The 19,576-nt window shown below is 44.4% G+C and overlaps 1 protein-coding gene across 1 annotated transcript in view; it reads left to right on the top strand.

Moving 5' to 3' along the window:
* Positions 1-135: 135 nt before the first annotated feature.
* LOC120063755 (importin subunit alpha-4) overlaps positions 136-19,576 on the top strand; it is a 19,550-nt gene continuing 109 nt past the window's right edge. Inside the window, exons 1-17 of the mRNA XM_039014047.1 lie at positions 136-234; positions 6,037-6,081; positions 8,840-8,929; positions 9,600-9,629; positions 9,740-9,792; positions 9,889-9,984; positions 10,606-10,691; positions 10,809-10,895; positions 11,033-11,202; positions 15,048-15,092; positions 17,194-17,325; positions 17,675-17,803; positions 18,002-18,106; positions 18,209-18,278; positions 18,542-18,706; positions 18,798-18,892; positions 18,971-19,576. The exon at positions 18,971-19,576 is cut by the window's right edge and continues 109 nt beyond it. Coding sequence (XP_038869975.1) covers positions 166-234; positions 6,037-6,081; positions 8,840-8,929; positions 9,600-9,629; positions 9,740-9,792; positions 9,889-9,984; positions 10,606-10,691; positions 10,809-10,895; positions 11,033-11,202; positions 15,048-15,092; positions 17,194-17,325; positions 17,675-17,803; positions 18,002-18,106; positions 18,209-18,278; positions 18,542-18,706; positions 18,798-18,892; positions 18,971-19,069 — 1,566 coding nt within the window. The 5' untranslated portion in view covers positions 136-165 and the 3' untranslated portion in view covers positions 19,070-19,576. The remainder of the gene's footprint in view (positions 235-6,036; positions 6,082-8,839; positions 8,930-9,599; positions 9,630-9,739; positions 9,793-9,888; positions 9,985-10,605; positions 10,692-10,808; positions 10,896-11,032; positions 11,203-15,047; positions 15,093-17,193; positions 17,326-17,674; positions 17,804-18,001; positions 18,107-18,208; positions 18,279-18,541; positions 18,707-18,797; positions 18,893-18,970) is intronic.

Consider the following 19,576-nt stretch of genomic DNA (forward strand, 5'->3'; position numbering starts at 1 on the left):
TGTCTCTGTGCGACGTCAGGGAGTCCATCAAAAATAGGACAACCGGTCTCCGAGCTCCTCCCTCTCTGCTACCGTAGCCGCCCACTCCCTGTACTCCGCCGCGTAGTTGCTCTGTCTTTCACTGGAGATCACGAACGCCGGAGTACTCTTAACCAGCAAACAGCCATGGCAGAAAACGCCGGCTTGGATAACCACCGTATCAAGAGCTTCAAAAACAAGGGACGCGATGTCGAGGTAGGAGTGCATTTCGATAGGGTGGTTTAGACAATGATACGTGTAGGATTTTATTTTAAGACACCGGCTATCTTCCCCGGCCTTGTCTGCCAGTCTTTTGATGAAGCCTGGCTAGTCAACTAAGTTAGCTAGCTATTCGCCGCCAGCCTGCTGTTGTGTGCTGAGTTTATCCGGAATATCCTCCGTTTATTCGTCATCATAACGAACGGGCGTGGTTTACGGCCCTTATTCTCCATCAAATAGTTTGAAATGTCAGCCGGTTTCACCGACAACGAAAAGCTCTAGCCTAGGTAACTAATGTTAGCTGATTAACGTTACCTAACTAAGCTATTGTACCACCGGTTTTGAAAGCAAACTCACGTTAGAGTTGACAGTCCAACTAGCATAAGCCAGAGTAGCTAGAGTATATGTCGATAACTAGCTAATCTAGCTGGTTTGGCTATCTATTAGCTAATTAGACCCCCTTGATAACTTGTCTTTTTTGCTAGCACCTATATCCAACCATAATTAGACCGATGATTCCGACCCTACAGTTACGCTTGTTTACATTGACCTACACTGGGGTCGGAACGCCATCAGGGACACACGGCCTAGCAGGTGTGAGATATGGGTCGGAAAACGTACCTCAATGTAGGGAATGGGATATACCACTGTACTCCACATTTTCCTTGATCGAAAATGATACATGGAGAAGATTGAAATACTGCACATTTTTCCAGAAAACTCCCATTTCTGTCCTCATTGTCATAGCAGTAGCCACAGCAACCATTTTGGAATGGCAGCGTCAGCCAATCAGCTCCTTTGTTGTTCAATGCCATGTGCCATTCCATAATGGCTGCTGTGGTTACTGCTAGCTAGCATGAGGATGAAATGGGCAGCTTTTCGGAAAAAACAGCAGTTTTTTCAATCTTTTCGATGTATCAGTTTGGGTAAAGGTAAAATGTACAGTGGTATATCCCATCCCTGCATTGACGTACATTTTATATTTTGCGCCTGCTCTGCAGTGTCTTAATATAACCTTGATGACTTTCCGATCCCAGTGCAGCTCAGTGTAAACAAGAGGATCAACAGCACAGTCAACTGGTGCAGTACATTAAAATATAATTGTATTCAACATTCTGGCTTCTAAAGCTTGTGACAGTAAATTTTCCAAACAAATGTATGGCATTAATCTGAGGTATCAGTCTGTCAGGCAAGGTCAGAATCATCCTGCCGTAATGAACTGTGAACTAGCAAGCTAGCCAGCTAAAATTGTCATTTGAACAACGGCCTGTGCAGAAAATATTCTTATGTAGCTAGCTAACTAGGTGATGATGTTGTTAATTGCCTGAATCTGTTTACTTGCCGCTTCCACCATCAATAGCTGAATATCTGTATTGTTCTGTATCTCGTGGCTGAGTAGTCATTATCACGAAAGCTGTCATTGTTTTCAGCCGATGCTAGTAGTGGTATTATTAAAAACTATGGCATGCTGACCTCATGCAATCATAGTGGTTAGCCGTGCCATCTTCGACAATAACACACACATTTCTGTCTTTACAGAGTTGTACAAATAGTTATATTTGGGATACCACCACTGTATGAATGAATGGGTTTTCTGAGTAATTGTTGAATTAGAGTTGATTGTCTTTGGGAGCCATCTAAAACCATGGGAAGTGGACCAGTCTCATAGGTTGTTGTTTTGAAGCTTAGAGCCAACGTGACAAACACATGGCTACTATGACAGACATGGCCACGTGCACCACTGGGGCTATTTCGGGCATCCTGGAGGTCTGGCTTGGGTTCTCACTGGAGGTACAACCCGATCTGTGGCCCTCTAGAGGGGCCAGGAGGTAGAAGAAGCCCCTAAGCAGCACTGATCTACGACCTGGGAGTTATGTGTTCCTGCAATGGTTTTTAGGATTAGTCAAGAAATGCATCATCCTCCCCCCTTCAGAATTTAACTTAAGTGTTTCTGCTAGATTTTACAAATAGGCTACTGAGTATGAATACTGTAGCTATCGTTATATGAATGGTAGTCTGGGTGTTTCTGCTCTGGCCAAAGTGCCGTTGTCTTGGCAAGGACACAATGTAGCTTAGTTGAATACAGAAACAGTCTGGCACCCACTCTATAGTACGTCAGTATGGTGAGTACTGGGAAAATCAATCATTGTGGTTTGATCTAGGTTGAACTTGCTCATAACCACAGATCTAGGATGAGGTTACCTAATCCTGACCTTAACCACTAGGATGATCTGAAACTGCACCAGCAGAAGGGACTGCTTTGACCAATTCCTCTGTTCAACAGTCTCTCGATGAACAGCCTTATGGGATATCATGTGAGATGCAGCTCAGCTTATGGTTGAGCCATGAGCAGTACTTATCAGATATCTGTTTTTCTCTGTAAATTCTAACGTGTTTGAACTTGCTCAGTCAGTGTTCTGTGCCTTAATGTTCACCCCAGTACACCATATCCAGGAGTAACACTCACTGTTGGCTCAGGACACTGCTCACCGGTCAAGCTATATTTAGACTACAGCCTAATATATGTACAGTGCCTTCAGAAAGTATTCATACCCCTTGATTTATTACGCATTTTGTGTTACAGCCTGAATTAAAAAGGGATTAAATATATATTTTTCTCACCCATCTACACACAATACCCCATGACAACAAAGTGAAAACATTTTTGAAAACATTTAACTAGGCCACTCAGGAACATTCAATGTCATCTTGGTAATCAACTCCAATGTATATTTGGCTTTGTGTTTTAGGTTATTGTCCTGCTGAAAAGTGAATTTGTCTCCTTGTGTCTGTTGGAAAGCGGACTGAACCAGGTTTTCCTCTAGGATTTTGCCTGTGCTTAGCTCTATTCTGTTTCTTTCCATTCTAAACTCCCTAGTCCTTGCCGACGACAAGCCTACCCATAACATGATGCAGCCACCACCATACTTGAGAATATGAAGCATGGTACTCAGTTACGTGTTGTTGGATTTGCCCCAAACATAACGCTTTGTATTCAGTACATAAAGTGAATTTCTTTGCCACATTTTTTTTGCAGTTTTACTTTAGTGCCTTATTGCAAACAAGATGCAATGCTTTGGAATATTTTTATTCTGTACAGGGTTCCTTTTCACTGTCATTTATGTTAGTATTGTGGAGTAACTACAGTACATTCGGAAAGTATTCAGACCCCTAGACTTTTCCCACATTCTGTTACATTACAGCCGTATTCTAAAATTGAATATAAAAATGTTCATCAATCTACACCCAATAACCCATAATGAGAAAGCAAAAACATATTTATTTTTATTTTTAGAAATTTCTGCAAATGTATTAAAATTAAAAGAAAAACTGAAATGTGACATTTTACACATGTATTCAGACCCTTTACTCAGTACTTTGTTGAAACACCTTTGGCAGCGATTACAGCCTTGAGTCTTCTTGCGTATGATTCTACAAGCTTGGCACACCTGTATTTGGGGAGTTTCTCCCATTTGTTCTCTGCAGATCTACTCAAGCTCTGTCAGGTTGCTGCACAGCTATTTTCAGGTCTCCAGAGATGTTAGATTGGGTTCAAGTCCGGGCTCTGGCTGGGCCACTCAAGGACATTCAGAGACTTGTCCCGAAGCCACTCCTGCGTTGTCTTGGCTGTGTGCTTAGGGTCGTTGTCCTGTTGAAGGTGAACCTTCACCCCAGTATGAGGTCCTGAGCGTTCTGGAGCAGGTTTTCTCTTGTCATCTTCCCTTCGATCCTGACTAGTCTCCCAGTCCCTGCTGCTGAAAAACATCCCCACAGCATGATGCTGCCATGACCATGTTTCATTGTTGGGTTGGTGCCAGGTTTCCTCCAGACGTGACGCTTGGCATTCAAGCCAAAGAGTTCAATCTTGGTTTCATCAAACCAGAGAATCTCGTTTCTTATGGTCTGAGAGTCTTTTTGGCAAACATTAAGTGGGCTGTCATGTGCCTTTTTTACTGAGGAGTGGCTTCCGCCTGGCCACTCTACCATAAAGGCCTGATTGGTGGAGTGCTGCAGAGATGGTTGTCCTTCTGGAAGATTCTCCACAGAGGAACTCTGGAGCTCTGTCAGTGACCATTGGGTTCATGTTCACCTCCCTGACCAAGACCCCTTTCCCCCGATTGCACAGTCTTGGTGGTTCCAAACTTCTTCCATTTAAGAGTGATGGAGGGGACCTTCAATGCTGTCTCGGAGCTCTATGGACAATTCCTTCGACCTCATGGCTTGGTTTTTGCTCTTAACATGCACTGTCAACTGTGGGACCTTATATAGACAATTTACCACCGGTGGACTCCAATAAAGTTATAGAAACATCTCAAAGATGATCAATGGAAACAGGATGCACCTGAGCTCAATTTCAAGTGTCATAGCAAAGGGTCTGAATACTTATGTAAATAAGGTATTTCAGTTTAAATAAGGTATTTCAGTTTAAACATTTCTAAAAACCTCTTTTCGCTTTGTCATTATGGGGTATTGTGTGTAGATTTGATGATTTAGAATAAGGCTGTAACGTAACAAAATGTGGAAAAAGTAAAGGGGCCTGAAGAATTTCCTGAATGTACTGTACAATGTTGTTGATCCGTTCTCAGTTTTCGCCTATCACAGCCATTAAACTCTGCAACTGTTTTAATGTCACGTTTGGCCTCGTGGTGAAATCTATGAGTGGTTTCCTTCCTCTCCAGCAACTGAGTTAGGAAGGACACCTGTGTCTTTGTAGTGACTGGGTGTATTGAAACACCATCCAAAGTGTAATTTATAACTTCACCATGCTCAAATGGATATTCAATGTTGCCTTTATTTATTTCTCCCCATCTACCGATAGGTGACCTATGCGAGGCATTGGAAAACCTCCCTGGTCTTTGTGGATGACTCAGTGTTTGAAATTCACTGCTCGGCTGAGGGACCTTACAATTATCTGTATGTGTGGGGTACAGAGATGAGGTAGTCATACAAAACCAATGTTAAACACTATTATTGCACACAGTGAGTCCATGCAACTTATGGGACTTGTTAAGCACATTTTTACTTCTGAACTTATTTAGGCTTGCCATAACAAAGGGGTTGAATACTTGATTCAAGACATTTCCGCTTTTCATTTCAAGTGAATTTGTAAATAAAAATCTAAATTCAGGCTGTAACACATGTGGAAACGTCAAGGGGTGTGAATACTTTCTGAAGGCCTGTATCTGTTAATCATGGTCTTCAATCTGAATCAGGTGTGTTAGTGCTTGGCTATAACAAAAGCCTGCACAGACCCACACTTGCCCTCTGCTGATCTAGGTGAGACAGGTGCTCAGAGAGACAGGTGCTTTGGCTGGGTCAATGTTTGGTTGTTAGAGAAAGGAGGGGTCTCCCTCTGGTTCTCTGCTCCTCAGCCTCCCCAGACAGGGTCAAGACCAGACCAAGGCTGGGATGATGTGACTGGCCCACGTGACGTAAGGGGCTATTTAGGATGGCAATATGAACCGCAGCGCACAGTCACAAGATCTGAGACCAGCTCACAGTCATGAGTGTACTAAGAACACGTTACCATTACACAAACACACATTGATTAACCTGAACCATTACGATATCAAGTGGTGTGTGTAACTTATGCTTTTAGCCTATTGCTTACACATTTTACCCCTCAATTCCTATGTTCTGACCTATACCTATATTACTTTCTAGTATCTCTTCATGCTGCTTCCAAAAGCAATTTGTGCCATTAAGAAGTCCAGAGAGAGGGATGTTATGTTTTTAAAATGTGTTATCAATGAATTATCGTGTCTGTCTCATATTGCTCCCTGTGTGTTTGTGTTCCAGACTATGAGAAGACATCGAAATGACGTGACAGTCGAGCTGAGGAAGGTGAGAGAAGAAGCCTAATTTTATATTTTGGTGATGCACAATTTGTAGGCGTACTTCCACGGCTCCCTATATTAATATTGACCTCCCTGCTTACCACACACACACACACACAGATCTATAGATGGGCTGTTCCTTTCTCACCCTGTGTCTTGCCCCAGACACAGACTTGGTATTCGTCTCAATCCATCCAGAATGATTCCTCTATGGGGGCACTAACCCCAATTTGACCCCCTCATTTTCTGACCATGACCCAAACATGATATTTCACCTCTCTGGATTGGCCTCTGATCCCTGTAAACTGCCTACTCCTCTTTTTCCATAACCGTAAACTAAGTAGTTAGGTTTCTTTGTTTTGCCCACTGCGGTGATTTGGTGCAGGTAGAAATTGCCTTTGTCATTCAGCTGCTCCCTCTAGGCTTGGGCAGTATCCAGATTGTCACACTGACCTTGTGCCGTACCGGTATATTTGGTTATAACTGAACACAAAGGGCGCTATTTTCAACCCCCACTGAGCCTTTTTAATTTGCATGTTAGCAGTGCTAACAAGTACATGTAAAATCCCATTGAAAATGCTAACGAGCGCTTTGCAAACATTTTATACAGTCTCTGACCTAAACTATTTTCAGGACCGACATCCCAGCTCATCCCAGTTATACAAGTAACAAAAGAATGCTACCCAGTTTGCTGCACGCACAAAACAAATATTAGACAGCAAGGCTCTTGATCCAGGAGGGGGTTCTCTGCTGTTACCAGCAAGCAAAGCTTGATTTTGGAAGAAGCTAACCACTTAGCTAGATAGCTAACTAGCTACTAAGTTAGCAAACCAAATGCACAACTGTAGGGCATTTAGCACATTTTAGACAGTTAAATTAATAGTTATCAGATATCTAACAGGGCTAACTGGGCTAGTTGTGAATTCCACACTGGAACTAGATCACCTGGCTCGTGCTGCACAACAGCAAGTGAGTCACAAGGCTCCGGTCTCTCATTGTTATGTGCTTGTAAACAAACACCACGTGAACGGGTACTACCGTTAAGCTTCATAATCAAAAATGATGTGACCGGTGAAATGAAGAACGCAATCTTCTTTATCTCCTAACATATTGCACAAGTTGACTGCAGGTATTTACTTAAGTAGCTAAAAATATTCAAGTGTATTAAAAAAAAAATGGTTTCAATGGTATTGATAAACCATCCCGTGGCTATTTCCAAATATACGGTCCATGCCTAAGTCCCTCCACATGCCCACTACCATTCGCCTTGATCTGCATACCTATGTAATGTCACTGTACTATCCAGATTTGGTGATCATTAACAGACAACATCATCAGGATGCTGAAACCTAGATTAGATGGCAGTCCATGGAGATTAGCAGAGATTTACAACAATATCCAGATGTAATCTATCCTGAGGTGCTCGCTGTGCTTGCCTATTTGATGTGGATGCCTAAATTGGAACCGTGTAATGGCTACAATACACCCAATTAGTATGGTTGTCATGCATTTACTTACACCTTTGTAATAGGGCTGCACAATGAATCAAAGTTGAATCGAAATTGCAATATTGACATGTGCAACACCATGAATGTAACATTCAAATATAATAAGGGTCCCCTGGGAAACTTTGACTAACACTTTGGGTCCTACCCTGTCACAACTTCTACTCTACCTGTCTTTGTCATTAGTTGTCATGCCACACAATGCCAACCATAGAATCGGAATACCAATTTTATTTTTATGATTTCAACAGTTCACCCAAGTGTTTTGATCAAAATCGCAGTCACAATTTTCTTCCAAAAAAAAACCTGTTAGATGATTTGCCCATATCGTGCAGCCCTGTGTTGTAACGAGCCAGAGACTGAAGGGTTTCTCTTCTCCTCTCCGGTGATTGGCAGGTATCCCTGTCAGTCATACATCCAACAATTCGCTGCTCTCATGTTGACTTGGTGATCTCTGACACGAGTCCCCTGGTCAGGGCTTTGAATCTTACTTCCCCCTCCCCCAACTCTTCCTCTGTAAACCCCCCTCAGGGCTTTGACACACTCCTCACTCTCCTTCCTCTTCACACGTTTTTTTTTCTTTCTCTGAGGTTAAAACAATCGCCTGTAGTCGTTGCTAAGTTACCATTGAGGAAGAGAGGGAGACATGGCTAGAAACTAGTTTAGGGCCTAATTCAGTGAGAGAGCGAAAAAGAAAAAGCCGAGTTAGTGTGCTGCCGTAGTCTGGCTCCACATTCCATTATGCCAGAGCAGAGAGCAGCACAGGGATGGTTAGTCACCAGCAGTGACGCACGGCCCAGCACTGCAGCACACACTGGAATGTAGGCCAAGGGATTCTCCTCCCTCCCTCCCTACCACTGACTCACATGCCGACTTCTGTCTTTTTCACGCTCTATTCAACACCAGTATGGGTGTGTCTCACTGTGCCTGCTCCTCAACTTTCTAGGAGTGTATGCCTATGTTTTTTGTGTGTTTTAATTGGGGGTGTTTTGATTAGTGTGTCTCTATAGGGGACATCCCCCATAACAACACCGGGTTTGTACTTAGTCTCTCCGTACAGGGGACAAAAGTTCCAGAGATGACCCCAACATACACCAGTACACACACATTCTATTGATGCGAGGGCCAGCTGTTTTTCAACCTTTATCTGTCTCGCAGTCACAAAAAGTTTGCTGTAGGAGTTTGCGCTGCTACTCTGTCGCGTATTTGAGTATTCATCAATGTGTTTTATTCTCTTGTCCCTCCCCTCTCTTCCGTCAGAACAAACGAGACGAGCATCTCCTGAAGAAGAGGAATGTCCCACAGGAGGACAGTCTGGAGGACTCCGACTTCGACTCCGACTTCAAAGGGGTATGTGGGATGTCTGTGTTCCACTTTAGCGACCCATTTGCCATTGCAGTGGGATGAGAGACTTGTTCCAGATAGAGAATCTAGGCAGTACATTTCTGTCTGTTTGGACAGGGCAGGTGTGGCCATTCCTCCTGAAGAGCTACTGGCATTGGACATTGTGTCAGCTCTATACAATACATTTCTATGTATGATGTTGTAATCTAGACATGTGTCCTTAAGCCCCCCTGGTCTCTCCAATGCCCCCATGGCTTCTCTAGGGTTTGTATAATGTATCGTGCTCAAAGCCTTGTCACCCTGCTGACTGGAGCCCTGTCATTGAGCTAATGAGATGAGGAATAGGGTCTGGCCTGGCCTGACCTGACCTAGCTGCTACCAGGTGATGTATGGTTATGATGGAGTAGCATGGCATTCTCAGCCTGTGAGCTCATTCAGCCTCAACCAGCCAGCCAACACACCAACTCGGCAGCACAGGAAACACAGCACTCTGAAAACACTGGCGTGTGGAGCGAGACCGAGAGGGACAGACTGTGTGTGTATCATTGACATGTTGACCGATCAGTGTGAAGTAGCCAGATGTTTATGTGAATTGTATCCCCTTCCCCCATGTTGCTGATGTTGTTTATCTGTAACTTGGTACTGATTTTGTCCCATCCCTTCCCTCCATTTGCAGCAAAATGTCACACTGGAGGCCATCTTACAGGTAAGGCTCAACTTTGTGTACAAACAAAGAATAGTGACAAACTTGTATCTCCTTCGTTCTCCCTCCTCCTGTGAGTGTGATGCTGTAACTTGTTCTCTCTCTCTCTGAAGAACGCCACCAGTGATAATGCTGTGGTTCAGCTTAGTGCCGTACAGGCTGCCAGGTAAGTGTGTGTGAGATCTCTTCTCTGTTTTGAACCTCTCACCCTGTTTTGTATTCCATGATTTGAAACAAATGTTCCTGTTTTTGTGTCTGTCAGAAAACTCCTCTCCAGTGACAGAAACCCTCCCATTGATGACTTGATAAAGTCTGGCATCCTGCCCATCTTAGTCAAATGTCTGGAGAGAGACGACAAGTGAGTCTGCTGATGCGTTAACCCAATGTCCTCCCCTGGATGGTCTCTATTAATGCACTGTTGGGACATTTTACTGGGATTACTGAAGACTGGCTAGGATACATGATGTAGAGGGGCTACTAGTGTGTGTGTGCGTGCATGCTTCTTTGTGTGTGTGTGTGAGGCACAGGGTGGTCCGTTGGCCCTGCCGTCCAGTGCCAATCCAAATAAAAGAGCATTCCTGTCCTCTGGATTTCCCCCATTCCCAGGACCTTGTTGTGTTCAGGGCCAAACACACACACACACACACACAGGACCTTGTGGTCATGAAGGGGACAGACGCGCGCACACACCCAGGAGTCAGTACAGGAGGGCGCAGGGGTTGGAGGGTTACCAGAGCGATGAGCTGCGGATGCACAGCTGTCATGGCGACTGCTGCAGTCTGTCAGACAGACACTGAAATTCCTGGAGCACAGCGGGCACTGCAACCCAACACACCATTGTTTACACACACATTGTGTGTGTTTGTGTGGACTGAAGAGGAGGAAGAAGCGAGGGCAGGGTTAGGAGAAAGACACGTTCATATTCATGGAAGCCCTAGAATGATCTTTCTCACTCTCCCCCCTCCTTTCTCTCCTCCAGTCCGTCTCTTCAGTTTGAGGCAGCCTGGGCCCTGACCAACATAGCGTCTGGCACGTCACAACAGACCCAGGCTGTGGTCAAATCCAGTAAGTTCACCCTGCGGTCATTCTGCTCCGCTGTTATTCTAACTGTCTGGGCTTTGCTAATGTTTCTCTTTGTGTGTTAAATTGTCAATTCCTAACTGTGTTTGTACTCATGCACAGATGCTGTTCCCCTGTTCCTGCGGCTGCTCCACTCTCCCCATCACAATGTGTGTGAACAGGCTGTGTGGGCGCTAGGCAACATCATAGGTGAGTATGGCTGATACAGTTAACACATCTTTAAAGTTATGTTTGTGTGTTTCTTCTGTAATGACTAACCATGTGACTGGACCAGGAAAAACTGGTGCCCCAATGATGGCCTTTGACCTGTGATGCTCCTCCTCCAGGCGACGGGCCACAGTGCAGGGATTACGTCATCTCCTTGGGCGTGGTCAAGCCCCTGCTGTCCTTCATTAACCCCTCCATCCCCATCACCTTCCTCCGTAACGTCACCTGGGTCATTGTCAACCTCTGCCGCAACAAGGACCCACCGCCCCCCATGGAAACAGTACAGGAGGTACGTGTGTGTTCTGATCAAATGCAAATAGTCAGGGTGGCCATTTGTTCAATTGTTCAGCGGTCTTATCGCTTGGGGGTAGAAGCTGTTAACTTCTTGACGCTACGGATCCCGTTACCGGGATCATTTTCCTAAACAACCACTGAATTGCAGAGCGCCAAATTCAAAAATAATACTAAAAATATTTATAATCATGGAATCACAAGTGAAATATACCAAAACACAGCTTAGGTTGTTGTTAATCTACCTATCGTGTCAGATTTTGAAAATATGCTTTACAGCGAAAGCAATCCAAGCGTTTGTGAGTGTATCAATCAATGCTAGAACAGTTAGCCTTAAATTAGCTTGGTCATGAAAGTCAGAAAAGCAATAAAATTAATCGCTTACCTTTGATAATCTTCGGATGTTTGTACTCACGAGACTCCTAGTTACACAATAAATGTTATTTTTGTTCGATAAATATTAGTTTTATAACAAAAAAACGCCATTTGGGTTGCGCGTTATGTTCAGAAAACCACAGCCTTGTTCCGTTCCTGAAAGGCAGACAATTCCAAAACGTATCCGTAATGTTCGTAGAAACATGTCAAACGTTTTTTATAATCAATCCTCAGGTTGTTTTTAACATACATAATCGATAATATTTCAACCGGACGGTAACCTATTCAATAAAAGAGAGAAAGAAAATGTCGAGCATCCCCTCTTGCGCGCAGGAACTAATCAAAGGACACCTGACTCGTTTTGAAAAATCTCGCTCATTTTTCAAAATAAAAGCCTGAAACTATGTCTAAAGCCTGGTCACAGCCTGAGGAAGCCATTGGAAAAGGAATCTGGTTGATACCCCTTTAAATGGAAGCGGGGCAGGCAATGAAACAGGGATTAAAAAAAAGCGCTTCCGGGTTATACTCCGGGTTATAATATTGTCTGTTATACTCACAGACAATATTTTGACAGTTTTGGAAACTTTGTAGTGTTTTCTATCGTAATCTGTAAATTATATGCATATTCTACGATCTGGGCCTGAGAAAGTCTGTTTAACTTGGGGACGTTATTTTAAAATAAATAATTAAATAAATAAACTATTCTGGCCCCTAGCGTCAAGAAGTTAAGGAGCCTTTTGGGCCCAGACTTGGCGCTCCGGCACCGCTTGCCGCCTGTTTTGGCACCCTCTGTAGCGTCTTACGGTCGGATGCCAAGAGGTTGCCAAACCAGGCGGTGATGCTACCGGTCAGGATGCTCTCAATGGTGCAGCTGTACAACTTTTTGAGGTTCTGGGGACCCATGCCAATCTCTTCAGTCTCCTGAGGGGGAAAAGGCATTGTCGTGCCCTCTTCACGACTGTCTTGGTGTGTTTGGACAATAATAGTTTGTTGGTGATGTGGACACCAAGGAACTTAACTTTCCACCCGCTCGGCTACAGCCCCGTCGATGTGAATGGGGGCATGTTCGGCACTCCTTTTCCTGTAGTCCACGATCAGCTCCTTTGTCTTGACCACGTTGAGGGAGGTTGTTGTCCTGGCACCACACTGCCAGGTCTCTGACCTCCTCCCTATAGGCTGTCTTATTGTTATCGGTGATGAGGCCTACCAGTTGTGTTGTCAGCAAACTTAATGATGGTGTTTGAGTCGTTCTTGGCCATGCAGTCATGGGTAACCAGGGCGTACAGGAAGGGACTAAGCACCCCTGAGGGGCCCCCGTGTTGAGGATCAGTCTGGCAGATGTGTTGTTGCCTACCCTTATTACCTGGGGGTGGCATGTCAGGAAGTCCAGGAGCCAGTTGCAGAGGGAGGTGTTTAGTCTCAGGGTCCTTAGCTTAGTGATGAGCTTGGAGGGCACTATGGTGTTGAACGCTGAGCTATAGTCAATGAACAGCATTCTCACAGAGGTGTTCCTTTTTCCAGGTGGGAAAGGGGAGTGTGATTGAGATTGCGTCATCTGTCGGGGCGGTATGCGAATTGGAGTGGGTCTAGAGTTTCTGGGATGATGGTGTTGATGTGAGCCATGACCAGCCTTTCTAAGCACTTCATGGCTACTGATGTGAGTTACGGGCGGTAGGCATTTAGGTAACCTTTGCTTTCTTGGGCACATGGACTATGGTGGTCTGCTTGAAGCCTGCTGTATTACAGACTCGGTGAGGTTGAAAATGTCAGTGAAGACACTTGGTCCATGCATGGTCTGAGTACACATCCTGTTAATCCATCTGGCCTTGTGAATTTTGACCTGTTTAAAGGCCTTGCTCACATCAGCTACAGAGAGCGTGATCACACAGTCGTCCAGAACAGCTGGTGCTCTCATGTACGCTTCAGTGTTGCTTACCTCGACATAAGCATAAAAGGCATTTGGCCTGTCTGGTACTCTCGTGTCACTGGGCAGCTCGCGGCTGGGTTTCCATTTGTTGTCTGTAATAGTTTTCAAGCCCTGCCACTTCTGATGAGCGTCAGAGCCGGTGTAGTAGGATTCAATCTTTGTCCTGTATTGATGCTTTGCCTGTTTGATGGTTCGTCTGAGGGCATAGCCGGATTTCTTATATAAGCGTCTGGCTCCTTGAAAGCGGCAGCTCTAGCCTTGAGCTCGGTGCGGATGTTGCCTGTAATCCATGGCTTATGTACGTACGGTCACTTATTGATGAGAACGATGACTGAGATGGTGTACTCAATGCCATTGGATGAGTACCGGAACATATTCCAGTCTGTGCTAGCAAAACAGTCCTGTAGCATAGCATCCACGTCATCTGACCACTTCCGTATTGAGTGAGTCACTGGTACTTCCTGTTTTAGTTTTTGCTTGTAAGCAGGAATCAGGAGGATAGAATTATGGTCAGATTTGCCAAATGGAGGGCGAGGGAGAACTTTGTATGCGTCTCTGTGTGGAGTAAAGATGGTCTCTTTTTTTTTCTTCTGGTTGCACATGTAACATGCTGGTAGAAATGAGGTGAAACGGATTTAAGTTTGCCTGCGTTAAAGTCCCAGGCAACTGGGAGCGCCGCTTCTGGATGAGCATTTTCTTGTTTGCTTATGGCCCTATACAGCTCGTTGAGTGCGGTCTTAGTGTCAGCATTGGTTTGTGGTGGTAAAAGATGGCTACGAAAAATATAGATAGTGTGATCTGCAGCTTATCATGAGATAAGCAATACCTCGAGACATCGCGCACCAGTTGTTATCGTCTTACCGGACGTAGCTGTTCAGTCCTGCCGGTGCACGGAAAACCCAGCCAGCTCTATTATCCATGTCGTCGTTCAGCCACGACTCAGTGAAACAACATAAGATATTACGGTTTTTAATGTCCCATTGGTAGGATAGTCTCGAACGGAGCTCATCCAGTTTATTCTCCAGTGATTGCACGTTGGCCAATAGAACAGATGGTAGAGGCTGGTTACCCACACGCCAACGAATTCTCACAAGGCACCCGGATCTGCGCCCCCTGTATTCCGTCTTTTTCTTCATACGAATGACGGGGCTTTGGGCCTGGTCCGGGAGAAACCGTATATCCTTCATGTCAGACTAATTAAAGAAGAAAAATGTGGCCAGTGCGAGGTGAGTAATCGCTGTTCTGATATCCAGAAGCTCGTTTCAGTCGTAAGAGACAGTAGCAGCAACATTATGTACAAAATAAGTTACAAACGATGTGAAAAAACGCACAATTGGTTAGAGCCCGTAAAACGTCAGTCATCTCCTCCAGTGCCATTAGGTATTCCAATTTATGAGTAGAGTTATAGTGGTGCTTTCTCCAGCTAGTCAGACAAATCACGTATCACTAGGGGGAATGTTTAGCTACATGACTTTACATGGCCACATTTCCAGTCTGCTTTTGACACTCCTCTCTCCACTTGTTTTTCGTCTCTTTCCCAGCTTCTCCCAGCGCTGTGTGTTCTTATATACCACACAGATATAAATGTAAGTATGAGAGCATACAGTGCCTTCAAAGTATTCACACCCTTTGATTTATTCCACATTGTGTTGTTACAGCCTGAATTCAAAATGTATTAAATACTTTAAAAAATAATAATATCTCACCCATCTACACACAATACCCCATAATGACAAAGTGAAAAGTTTTTTGACATCTTTGCACATTTATTGAAAATGAAATGCAGAAATACACTGCTCAAAAAAATAAAGGGAACACTTAAACAACACAATGTAACTCCAAGTCAATCACACTTCTGTGAAATCAAACTGTCCACTTAGGAAGCAACACTGATTGACAATAAATTTCACATGCTGTTGTGCAAATGGAATAGACAAAAGGTGGAAATTATAGGCAATTAGCAAGACACCCCCAATAAAGGAGTGATTCTGCAGGTGGTGACCACAGACCACTTCTCAGTTCCTATGCTTCCTGGCTGATGTTTTGGTCACTTTTGAATGCTGGCGGTGCTCTCACTCTAGTGGTAGCATGAGACGGAGTCTACAACCCACACAAGTGGCTCAGGTAGTGCAGCTCATCCAGGATGGCACATCAATGCGAGCTGTGGCAAGAAGGTTTGCTGTGTCTGTCAGCGTAGTGTCCAGAGCATGGAGGCGCTACCAGGAGACAGGCCAGTACATCAGGAGACGTGGAGGAGGCCGTAGGAGGGCAACAACCCAGCAGCAGGACCGCTACCTCCGTGAAAGCACCGCCAGCATTCAAAAGTGATCAAAACATCAGCCAGGAAGCATAGGAACTGAGAAGTGGTCTGTGGTCACCACCTGCAGAACCACTCCTTTATTGGGGGTGTCTTGCTAATTGCCTATAATTTCCACCTTTTGTCTATTCCATTTGCACAACAGCATGTGAAATTTATTGTCAATCAGTGTTGCTTCCTAAGTGGACAGTTTGATTTCACAGAACTGTGATTGACTTGGAGTTATATTGTGTTGTTTAAGTGTTCCCTTTATATTTTTGAGCAGTGTATATCTCATTGACATAGGTATTCAAACCCCTGAGTCAATACTTTGTAGAAACACCTTTGGCAGCCAATACAGGTGTGTGTCTTTCTGGGTAAATCTCTAAGAGCTTTCCACACCTGGATTGTGCAACATTTGCCCTTTTTTTTATTTTATTTTTTTTATTTTTTTTTTATTATTATTTTCAAAATTCTTCAAGCCCTGTCAAATTGGTTGTTGATCATTGCTAGACAACCATTTTCAGTTCTTGACATAGATTTTTAAGTAGATTTAGATCAAAACTGTAACTCGGCCACTCACTACCGTGTTGTTGATCCATCCTCAGTTTTCTTCTATCACAGCCATTAAACTCTGTACCTGTTTTGAAGTCACCATTGGTCTCATGGTGAAATCCCTGAGCGATTTTCCTTCCTCTCCGGCAACTGAGTTAGGAAGGACGCCTGTATCTTTGCAGTGGCTGGGTGTATTAATACACCATCCAATGTGTAATTAATAACTTCATAATGCTCAACGGGATATTCAATGTCTGCTTTTATTTTTTACCCATCTACCAATATTCTTTGCGAGGCATTGGAAAACCTCCCTGGTCTTTGTGGTTGAATATGTGTTTGAAATTCACTGCTCTACTAAGGGACCTTAAAGATAATTGTATGTGTTTGGTACGAAGATGAGGTAGTCAGGTTAAACACTATTATTGCACACGGATTGAGTCCATGCAACTTATGTGACTTAAGAAGTTTTTACTCCTGAACTTATTTAGGCTTGCCATAACGAAGGGGTGGAATACTTATTGACTGAAGACATTTCAGCTTTTAATTTTTTATTAATTTGTAAATATCTTGAATAACTTAATTCCACTTTGACGTTATGGGGTATTATCGTGTGTAGGCCAGTGACAAATCCCAATTTAATACATTTTAAATTTAGGCTGTAACAACAAAATGTGGAAAAAGTCCAGGGGTGTGAATACTTTCTGAAAGCACTGCACATGTTTATTACAACTAAATGAACGGTTTGCCATAAGTTTGACATGTTAAGCCCTACCATACTCCGCTGCTTTAGTGAACAACACTTATTGGACTCCTTGGTTAACACTGTGTGTTTGTAGATCCTTGTAGACACGGTGTGGGCTCTGTCCTACCTGACAGACGGTGGGAACGAGCAGATTCAGATGGTGATAGACTCTGGTGTGGTCCCCTTCCTTGTCCCCCTGCTCAGCCACCAGGAGGTCAAAGTTCAGGTAAGGCGTCAACTGATAACATTCTGATTTTAGAAGACTGTAACAAACTTTGGTATGGTGTACTTATAAAATGCATAATTTCCTACCTCCTTCCTATCTGGAAGAAGAAAAAAACACTGATTTACTAAGATTGGATTGATAAAAGCAACAAATCTTGGCTCTACAGATCACTATGGTTATGAGTTTTTGCAGAAAAATGCAGCCATATGTTCAGGAAAAGCTCAGTGATTTTATTTCAAGGGAGGGAGGAAATTGTGCATTTTATAAGTAATACATTCAGGGTGTTCTATGCATTTTCTGAAACGCTGACATTGTGGGTGTTGACTTGCTGTGATGTCACTTCCTGCAGACGGCTGCTCTGAGGGCGGTGGGGAACATTGTGACTGGGACAGACGAGCAGACACAGGTGGTGCTCAACTGTGACGTCCTCTCCCACTTCCCCAACCTGCTCACACACCCCAAAGAAAAGATCAACAAGGTAGAACACGCACACTCTCCTAGGAGAGGGAACGGGAAAGTCAAGAGAAACGGGGAGGAGGGAAGACGCTTATGTCAATATGTCAAGGCTTTTCTATGATTGTCCTGCCAATAAGAAGTTGTTTGATTTGACTGTGTGTGGTTAGACTGTTAACAGAAAGTGTTCTGTCATAACCGAATGTGATTGGTTCGTTTACAGGAAGCAGTGTGGTTCTTGTCCAATATCACGGCTGGGAACCAGCAGCAGGTTCAGGCAGTGATCGACGCAGGACTCGTCCCCTTGATCATCCACCAACTGGCCAAGGTGAGAGCCGTGGTGTGTGCGTTTGACTGTGCGAGAGATGATATTTCTGTCATTGCTGTGTACTGAGTTGTTCTGTAGTGCTGACAGCCTGTGTGTCTGCAGGGGGACTTTGGCACTCAGAAGGAGGCAGCATGGGCCATCAGCAACCTCACCATCAGTGGCAGGAAAGACCAGGAAAGTAACACACACACACACACACACACTGCAACCTCAATATCAGCCAGACTATTGACTTGGACAGAGGTACAAGAGACAGGTACGGGGCTAGCACTGTCAGGCTAGGGCCTCTGTAGCTGGAGCATTCATACCAGTGAGTTTATGAACTAGTAGGCACCCAGTGACTGAACCTGATACACAATCACACGTGTCAGGAGTTATTTGTCAGAAATTCTTACTGCTGTATTCAGTTCTGTATTTTCTGATATGTTGATGTGTAGGTGGAGTACCTGGTGCAGCAGAATGTGATCCCTCCATTCTGCAGCCTGCTGTCAGTGAAGGACTCCCAGGTGGTTCAGGTGGTCCTAGACGGCCTCAAGAACGTCCTCATCATGGCCGGGGACGAGGCCAGCACCATCGCTGAGATCATAGAGGAGTCTGGAGGTGTGTGTATGTATATTGCCATCATGGCTGAAGGTGTGTCTGAGGGGAATGTTTCTGTTGTCTGACTGCGCCTCCACTGCTCTGCTCTAAGGTCTGGAGAAGATAGAGAATCTGCAGCAACATGAGAATGAGGACATCTACAAACTAGCCTTCGAGATCATCGACCAGTACTTCTCAGGCGACGATGTGAGTTATAAAACACACACACACACACACACACACACACACACACACACACTCTTACATTTCTTCTTTCTCCCTCAGATTGATGAGGATCCCAGTTTAATTCCTGAAGCCACCCAAGGGGGGACCTTCAACTTTGACCCCGCCTCCAACCTGCAGACGAAGGAGTTCAAGTTCTAGGAGCCGGTCCATCAAGCTGCATGGGTATTGTCAAACCCACCTCAGACATTCATCCACCTATCTCCCCACCAAACTGGCAACTTGCTACAGAAGGATTGTACACACCTACTATTACTTCAACATGGCCACCCATCTTGCAATTGAAGGATTCACCCACCACCACTACAATACTCCACCTCTGTACTGAAGGATCCCTAACAACTACCACCATCCATCACAACCTGGTAACCCAGGCGGGTCCAGGTAATTCATCCTGCACCAATACAATCTGATCTCAGGCAGTCGTAGCCGATGCTTTGAAATGTCGTGTGAAAATCATATGGACGGAAGAAAAAGCCTTTTGGGGCAATATTTTTGAATTGCCAAATGTCACGATTTATACACGTACACACGCACAGAAACACAGTTGAAGACACTTGGGAAGAATTTGTGCAGACTTGTTTTAGAAGCCAATATATCACAGATGGGGAAAGGATACTGACGTTTGTTTGCGGGTTCGTTTTGTGC

Source organism: Salvelinus namaycush, chromosome 19 (assembly GCF_016432855.1).
Source record: "Salvelinus namaycush isolate Seneca chromosome 19, SaNama_1.0, whole genome shotgun sequence".
NCBI classification, from domain to species: Eukaryota; Metazoa; Chordata; class Actinopteri; order Salmoniformes; family Salmonidae; genus Salvelinus; species Salvelinus namaycush.